This window comes from Physcomitrium patens, chromosome 18, assembly GCF_059467195.1.
Source record: "Physcomitrium patens ecotype Gransden chromosome 18, ASM5946719v1, whole genome shotgun sequence".
NCBI lineage: Eukaryota > Viridiplantae > Streptophyta > Bryopsida > Funariales > Funariaceae > Physcomitrium > Physcomitrium patens.
The window spans coordinates 1,923,028-1,932,225 of NC_143427.1; the positions used below are offsets into that span (position 1 = coordinate 1,923,028).

The 9,198-nt window shown below is 37.7% G+C and overlaps 1 protein-coding gene across 1 annotated transcript; it reads left to right on the forward strand.

The window, feature by feature from the left end:
* Positions 1–1,286: 1,286 nt before the first annotated feature.
* LOC112295557 (dicarboxylate transporter 1, chloroplastic) lies at positions 1,287–4,683 on the forward strand. Its single transcript, XM_090244524.1, has 3 exons — positions 1,287–2,566; positions 3,152–3,373; positions 3,550–4,683. The coding sequence occupies exons 1-3, from the start codon at positions 1,403–1,405 to the stop codon at positions 3,910–3,912; spliced, it is 1,749 nt and encodes a 582-aa protein (XP_090100650.1). The 5' UTR covers positions 1,287–1,402; the 3' UTR covers positions 3,913–4,683.
* Positions 4,684–9,198: the final 4,515 nt, after the last annotated feature.

The following is a 9,198-nucleotide window of genomic DNA, read 5'->3' on the forward strand; positions in this document are numbered from 1 at the left end:
GTTATTTTTATAAATACAATATTTGTAAACCTAAATTTATTTGCATTTATACTAAATTAAGATTAATAGAGTTACACTGATCAAATAACATATATATATATATATATATATATATATATATATTAGTGTTTATGATATTTGAATTTTATTTTATAACGGTAGCATCTAATTACTTTTGTTCAAGATTACGTAAATAATTTCTTGCTTGTTTATTTCTAGAGAAAAGGCAATTTTATGCCAAACTTATCTTTTTGAAATGGATGTGTATTGTAAAACTACAACACTTAATTTTCTTGTGTAATCTTGAAATTATTTTTATTTTTGTACTTATTTCGTATAATTATAGATTAAAGTAAAATATAAAGTACCATTTCTAGTAATAACAATTCCAAATAAATATTAATCATTAAACATAGTTACACAACTTAAGGTTACTTACACATTACTATAATATGTATCAACTACCTTGCTTTTTAAGTACATAGTTACAAATTACAACAATTTCTCAAGTTGTAAGCATCATCTTATGTATATATATATATATATATATATATATATTTATATAGAAATATTTATTTACAATTAGTTTCTTGTTCAAAACAATAACATTGCTACAATGTATCCAAAATCCAATGAATGATCAATTATGATACAATATAACGAACACATGACGTCAAACATTAACCACCACAATGATGCATTTTGTAATACCGAAAATCCCTAGTTTAATTCATATCAGGACTGTGCATACACTTTGAGTTTGCAATGCGAACAGAAAACAATCATTATTCATTCCTTTATTATTTGCTTTATATCCCTATAAAGTTTCAAAGTGAGCTCATTCTTGAAACATAGCGTACTCACTCGAAAGTGCATGTGAAAAAACGGAAACATGATGCAGACACCCAAAGCAAGCAAACGATTCTCAGAATAAAGCCAATAAAATACACACTGGCAGCAACGATGGCTAGTGCCATGGATCTCTGTCCATCAGGAAGAACCAGAGCCACACAGTAACAAAGCCGGACAGCCAACGCGAACAACACAGAGAGAGGAGGAGAGAGAAAGCGAAAGAGACACCACCTCCACATACACCCCAACGCAAAGCCCGAAACCGAAAATTAACAGCCAGGGTCGCAACCAACCAGAACCAGTCAACTGGCCGCGAATGATCCCGTCACTACGACGCCCTCCACACAATCGTAGAGCCCCAGAGCCATCATCCGATACCCCGCAACCTGAATGAAATCCCTGCCTCCCGCCGCTTCACCCTTCTCTTCGTTTTGGCTCATGCGCTGGATCGGGGTTGCGCAGGTGCAGCTCTCGAGCGAGGGGGGGGGATCTGAGACGCTGGTAGGCCGGGGAGGAGATTGTGAGCCCGTTTGTGGGGCCACCGGCAGCTATGGCTTGCATGGCTGCTGCAGTTTCCAATGGCGTCCGGTTGAGTCCCGTCGCGTCGCCTCGTGGGGTTGCGCCGAGAGGTGTTTCTTGCTCCGCCAGGTCTTTGGGTGTGAGGGGCGCCTTTGGGTTGCGGAGCAGGGGCGGAATCAGGTCTCTGGGTTTGGCAGCGTCGAGCTCCGAGAGCGGGTTCCTTGTGGGCGATGGGTTGCTGAAGGGCATCGCGGCCTTGCCGGCGTTGCGGAAGAGCGATGGCGAGGCGAGGTTGGGAGTGCGAGCGGATGCGGGCGCGGGCGTGGTGCCCGCAGCCACCCCTGCGCCCAAGAAGGAGGAGCCGTGGATGGGCGCATCCATGAAGCCCCTGATAGCGTCCATCGCGGTGGGCGTGTTGGTGTGGTTCATTCCGACGCCCGTGGGCGTGACGAAGAACGCATGGCAGCTGCTGTCGATTTTTTTGGCGACGGTGGTGGGGATCATCACGCAGCCATTGCCGTTGGGTGCGGTGGCGCTGATGGGACTGGGCGCATCGGTGTTGACGAAGACGCTGACGTTCGCGGCAGCATTCAGCGCGTTCGGGGATCCCATCCCGTGGCTGATCGCGTTGGCGTTCTTTTTCGCGAAGGGGTTCATCAAGACGGGGCTGGGTAACCGGGTGGCTTACCAGTTCGTGAAGCTGTTCGGGAAGACGACGCTGGGGCTGGGGTACAGTTTGGTGTTCGCGGAGGCGCTGCTGTCGCCGGCGATTCCATCGGTGTCGGCTCGGTCGGGGGGGATATTTCTGCCGCTGGTGAAGGCGCTGTGCCTGGCGTGCGGGAGCAAGGTCGGGGATGGGACGGAGAGGAAGCTGGGATCTTGGCTGATGCTGACGTGCTTCCAGACGTCGGTGATCACGTCGGCGATGTTTTTGACGGCGATGGCTGCGAACCCGCTGAGCGTGAACCTGGCGACGGGGGCGATCGGGCAGACGATCAGCTGGACGGATTGGGCGGTGGCAGCGTCGGTGCCGGGACTGGTGTCGCTGCTGGTGATCCCAGCGCTGTTGTACGTGGTGTACCCACCGGAGGTGAAGAGCAGCCCGGACGCGCCGAAGCTGGCGGCGGAGAATCTGGAGAAGATGGGGCCGATGTCGAAGAACGAGAAGATAATGTCAGTGACGCTGATCGCGACGGTAAGAGGAGTGGGGGGTTACATCGGGAGTAGTGTGGCGGGGGGTGTAGAGGAGGAGAAAGTGGGCGAGGGACGGTGGCAGGGTTGATGAGCAAGGTGTGGGGTTGGGGTGCGTGGGTGAGGGATATGGTTGGACGGGGAATGTGGGGTTGGGGTGGGTGCGAGGAGTAATGTGCATGTGAGAATGGTGGGTGTATGGAAACACAGGGAAGAATAAGCGGTGAGGAGATTGGTGTGTGTGTGTGTGTGTGTGTGTAGCAGGTTTTGTGGGAATTGAGGAGGAATGTGGGTGGGAGGTGGGGAGAGTGGATTCGTGGGGGTGGGAGGGAAGGAGGTGGTTGGTGGGTGAGGAGGTTGATGTGAATGTGAATTTGGGAGGCGAAGAGGGTGTCGAGGTGTGTGGGAGGGGGGAGTGGGTTTGGGGCAGAGGGGTGGATGAGTTATTCGGAGTGGGGACGTAGGGTGGGCATGTGAGGAGAGTGGTTGGGGTTTGAGATGTGTCGGGGGGGGGGATGGAGTGGAGGGCTTAGTGATGTGGGGTGGTAGATGAGGACTAAGAGGGTGCGGTGAGTTTGTTGCGTTGCAGGTGGGGCTTTGGATCTTCGGAGGAGTGTTGGGAGTGGATGCGGTGTCGGCGGCGATTCTGGGGCTGTCGGTGCTTCTGACGACAGGTGTGGTTACATGGAAAGAGTGCTTGGGTGAGTCGGTGGCATGGGATACGCTGACGTGGTTCGCGGCGTTGATTGCGATGGCTGGGTACCTGAACAAGTACGGGTTGATTGCGTGGTTCAGCCAGAACGTGGTGAATGTAAGTGGAATCTGTGGAATTTGAGGAGTTTTGGGATGGGATGGGATGGGATGAGGTTGTGGAATGGGGGGTGGGAGACGATGTGGAAGAGTGAGTGGGATGCGTGATGGATTGTGCGGGGAAGTTGAGTGGGAGGGTTGTGCGGGAGGGCTGATGAGGTGTTTGGGTGGGTGCAGGTTGTGGGAGGGCTGGGGCTTGCTTGGCAAGCGTCGTTCGGGATCCTGGTGCTGCTGTACTTCTACTCGCACTACTTTTTCGCGAGTGGTGCGGCTCACATCGGAGCGATGTTCACAGCATTTTTGTCAGTGGGGACGGCGCTGGGGACGCCACCTCTGTTTGGGGCGCTGGTGCTGGCGTTTTTGTCGAATCTGATGGGGGGACTGACGCACTACGGAATCGGGTCAGCTCCGGTGTTTTACGGGGCGGGTTACGTGCCGCTGTCACAATGGTGGGGGTACGGGTTTTTGTGCAGCGTGGTGAACCTTGTGATCTGGCTGGGAGTGGGAGGAGTGTGGTGGAAGTTTTTGGGCCTCCTGTAGGTTGATTGGTATGTGTCGAAGTTTAGAATCGGTCTTTAGTGATGAATGGATCACATGTCGCTGAGTTTTTTTTTTTTCTTTTATAGATTGACTGATTTTTGAAAGAGAAGTTTACGTTTTCGTTTTATGTTTTAGTTGATGTTGTCCGTCACAACTAAGGATTGGAATGTGGGAAAGGTGGTCTTAGTTTCTGTGGTCACCGGTTTTACGCGATGGGGTGATTAGACTTGGTGTGCCGTCGTTCCTTGCGCTTTTTCTTTGTTGTTTTTCTCCAGTCCTTTGATTTTGGGATTGAGTTTTGGAAGCTGCCTGGTTGATAGAAAATTTTCAGCTTGTATGTTTACCCTATTCGCCTGCGGGTTTTTCTTACGTCTTTGTCGATTTTTGCATTTTTGATCGCTTATGTGAATATGGTCGTTAAAGTCTAACTGCGTGATGAGAATTTGTGTAATCGTGATGTAGAATGGTGCTTCCACATGAATTTTCGTGTTGGGAATAATTGTGGGTGGTGTTCGTAGTTTTTTCGGAATTGCGAGGTATCTTGATGTTCCCAAAATATATAGACTTGGTCAGACTGGTAAACTTGTGAGAACTATCAGAGTTCTTTTGTTTGTTTCACTGCATTATTTTAGAGTTTTAGAAATTGCACGATGTTTTACGTTGGGGATGTATTTGTTACATTCCTCAATTTTTTTTTATTAAGTTGTTATGAACAGGAGAACATTTAACTTTTGAATATTATCCAGGATATTTTAAATGACTTTCAACCAATATTGACTGCTGTTGTGATAAATATTGGGAGTACCGAACTCTACTGTCGCTGCGTTTGAGAGTGAGATTTTTATTGTTTTCACTATGTGTTCAGTCATCCAGAGTCAAGGTCCTGATAATGTGTAGTGTTGTCCTGTTTAATTAGTTTGCATTGAGTTCTGATAATGTGAATTGAACATTAAGTGAATTTTGTGAAGGAAGTAAGGTGGATGCAAGCTCTTTGGAGTTTAGGGAATAGAAGTCAATTTTGGTGCGTTGGCAGGAAGATGGAACATAGATTAGTCATCCGGGATTGATGAACCTAGTCGAAGAATCCCATTTGGAATCTTGATAATTGTAGGAAGCAGTGTGGTAAGATAATTTTTAATTAATAAATCATGGTGGAAGGGTATGTGGTTATCAGAACAAGGGTATTGAAAAATTTGTAAGCCTCATGTTCTACATGCTTTTATTTTGCATTGCGTCGATTTGTTGTCCTCAGGCTTGGTACTAGGTGGTGCGGCTCGTACAGGGAGAAGTCTATGGATGGATGGATTCATGTACCTATCAATAATATTCAACACTGATTAATGCAGTGAAAAGTGAAAAATAAAAAAGTAACAAATGTAAAACATGTGTGTTGTAGTCAAGTTTGACGGATAAGAAAAATCGATGTGAAACTCAAACTGTGGTCTTTCTTTTGGTGTGATTCATATATAAATGGTGTAAAATGCTGCAGTGGAGCATTTTAGACCAAACAACATGGTGCAAGGTGTTTGGAGTGAGTGAAGCCATGAATCGTACGATGCTCAAATAGTTTTGGCAAAAATACCAAATACTGTGTAACGTGACATTATTGTAACAAGATATGCTTGAATGTCAAAAAATGCAGAACAATTTTGTTAAAGTAGAAAATTTGATCTGGTTATAAACTAGTTACAGTTTTTTTTACACCACAAATCATCACGATCTTGGTAGAATTACAATTAGTTTTTGCACTAGGGCACAAAATTCTAGATTTGATATGCAATGATGCATAAGGGTAAGCATTTAAATTTAGATGGCTTAGACTTGGAAAGTGCCTTTTTCACAGGTAGTTTGTGTCACCTTCTTAAGTGTGACATTTAAAAAATTAATGCCAAAGCACCATTAGAAAGAAATTCAATGGCAATTGTCACAATTGCAATGGTGATTATGAATGCTTTGCAGTTGCTGCTTTATTTGTTGTTGTTAGATAATTGAGGGTCCAAGCCTTTGAACTAAAATGGTCGTTAGAATACCACTTTTTAAATAATGAAATACATCTATATGTTATAAATAATAATAATAATAATAATAATAATTTTTAAAACCATATTTATGGTAAGATAATACTTTTAATCAGCTTTAAAATAAAAGATTATTTGATATATTTACTTATATGCATCAAAATATCTCTCTAATCTCTATATCATTTAAAATATAAATAAAAAATATAAAAATATTATAAAATAAAATAAATTATTATTATATATCTATAATATATATCTTATAAAAAAATAATAAATACATTGTAATAAAACTTTAAGTATTATAAAAGTATGCATAATTTATTATTACAACATTGAATTTTTTTGTTATGTGTATATAATTATTATACCTCCAATTTTATATAGTGTCTATATTTTGAATAATATGTTATTTAGGTGTAGATATACATATATAAAAATAACATATTTTAGTTTTATTTTTTTTATAAAACTATGTGTAATAATATTTTAGAAAAATCCAATATTTGAAGATAATTACTTATATCTAATTTTTTTAGAGAATATTAAATCAATCCCCCTAAATCTGAAATCAATCTACTATGTGACTTTGTGGTTTGAAATTGTTCCAAGGCTCATCCTAACTAGCCTTGGTTCTTTTGCAATAGACGGTTTTCTAACCTAAGTAACATGTCCATTAATTCAAAATATTTAGCAATTTTAGATGTTCTTGTGTTAGTGAGGCATCAATACTTGAAAATATTATCTATGGCAAGAAAAGAGGTTCAAGTGTTTGTGGATTAATTTTATATTTTCCAAAAGTTGTTGCATAAATTTATTAATACTCAAGTATCTAAAAACTTCTTTATTTGATACATTTATGTTTTCTTCTTCTTAAAAATTGTATTGAAAGGTTGAAATCTTAGTCTCAAATGTATTATACATGGTGCATAGGTTGTAGATAAGATTTTCTTTTTTAAAACCTTTGTGGTAGGTGTTTAAATAATTGTAAGATTGAAGTTAAGTACTAAAATTATTATTATTATTATTTTTACATCCATTAATAAGATAATAATATGTTTATAATAATTATCTCTATAGATTGGTGTAACTACATTAAATCCTTTAAGAGATTACATTAAGAGAGTCTTGGGTGATTGGACTTAATACTAACTTCTTTACATTGTATATTCAAATCTTATTACTAAGTGGTTCAATGTAGACTTAAAAAGTAATTTTTTTTTTTTTTTTAAAGAACTAATTTATTTAAAAAATAATTAAAAATTACACATATATTTAAAAATACATATGAATTTATTTTTGGATATAAATCCTAAAACTATCAAATCCAATTTATTTTTTAAGATAAAAATATATTTTTTTTAAAAAAGTAATTGTAATTTTGTGCTTTCAAACAAATTCTAAAAAAAACTGATTCTTCTAAATGGTTGTCATATGTGAGCATTACAATTACTTTAATATAAGAAATTGTATTTTTATGATGAAAGTTTAGCAAATTTTTAGAATCTATCTAGGAATCAAACAATGAATTTTTAGATTAAATCCAAAGCTTATTTTAACAATTAACTAAGTATAAAAATTAGTAAAACTTTAATGCTTATTTATTTATTTAATTATTTATTCTTTCTTTCTTCTATAGTATTGATAGATATATGTATATATATATATATATATATATATATATATGAGTGATGTTAGAAGATTAGAAGCCAAAAATTAAGAATTAGTTTAAAACCATTATAGTAATTTAAATTTTAGATGAGTACCAAATAATAAATAGTAAAGAGAGTAAAGATTATTAGAGAAATAAGTTGAGGTATGAAGTTGAAAATATGCTCATTAATTACTTTTAAGAATAAAAAGTAGACCATGAAAATGACCATTGGATTTTTTAATTTTTTAATTTTTTAATTTTTTCTTTCTTCTTCCAAAAGAGATGGTTCAATTGTTTGCATTGCTTTTGTATTCTTGAACGAGAATAGACTACAAAGACTATTGGTATAATCTACATACTTAATAAAAATATACACACTAAGTATATACTTATCTAATTAGAATTAATATAATTAAATTATTAGATAAGTGCCTCCAATACACTTTATATATATGTTTTGGGCTTTGTCTCATATAATTTATCTTTTATTCTTTTGATCTAACTATGTAATATTAACATGGTATCAAAGCAATTCTAATTTAAGATAAAATTTTTATTTTATTTTTGTAAGCTTAGTTCCAGATTTGTTTTTACGCAAAGGCCTTATGTGTTGAACTTGCACTCTATACTTACAACTAAGTCATAGTATAAGAGCAACAAACTTATATTACAAATATTAAGTTGTGTAAGTAAGAAGAAGTGTTACAAAGAGTGTAAGAACAATATCATATTACAAGAGAAGTAAGTTTTATTATTTCCAATAGAAGAAGTAGATATTGTCATTTCTACATTGTGAATGTAAGTTGGTGTTTTAAACTATGTAAAGTGGTAGGACTTTATGATTTTTTTTTTTTTTTTTTTTTTTTTTTTTTTAAAGAATGACCTCTTTAATATACTAAATTTTAAAGATTTGATTGTTAAGGTCAAATTTACTTCAAGGGCCAAGAGATTGAAGCTAAGGGCACTTCAACTATTTTTTCTTCCTATTTGAAAAACTAAAGAAGATGTAGATATGACACAAATTAGGATGCCATCTTATCTACCTATTGAACATGTTGAGCTAAAAAATTACAAAAGAAAGAAAAACAATGTATTAGGCATACTATGTTTATTTTAAAAAAATCTTATCATAAAAAAATTAAAAGAATACAAGATTAACTTGAAGTATTAATCAAACTACAAACTTTATTTGACATAAATACAATGGTGGTATCAAGAAGTATGAAATATGTGTCTAAAAAAGCAGAGTGCTCCTTGTTGTGATGGATCTTTTTATGCCTTGAGCTTCCTCTTCTTATGTAATAGTCTCTCAATCATCCCTCAAACATCCGTTAAACTTGTCCAAGTTCACTCAAATTACATTTCATTCTAAATATTGACCCAATCGACTTTGCCCTTATATAATTCTTAAATCCTTCATGTTTTCATAAGAATTTTTAAGGTGGTTGCATATCTCATCAATTACATATATATTAAATCTTATTACTAGATAAGAAATATTTAAACCGTAGTACAAGTTTTATTCAAATTAATATTGTGTTCCTAAATTCTTCTTTATAGATATTGTTATATCAAAGTATGTATCTTCTAATCTAATAGTCTTGTATATCTAAG

What these genes read in the sequence shown, in the direction of transcription:
- LOC112295557 (XM_090244524.1), top strand. Translation starts at nt 1,403, where the DNA reads ATGGCTTGCATGGCTGCTGCAGTTTCCAATGGCGTCCGGTTGAGTCCC. An exon ending in CAGTGACGCTGATCGCGACG is followed by an intron (nt 2,567 to 3,151) that starts GTAAGAGGAGTG and finishes GTTGCGTTGCAG; the next exon opens with GTGGGGCTTTGGATCTTCGG. An exon ending in TCAGCCAGAACGTGGTGAAT is followed by an intron (nt 3,374 to 3,549) that starts GTAAGTGGAATC and finishes GGGTGGGTGCAG; the next exon opens with GTTGTGGGAGGGCTGGGGCT.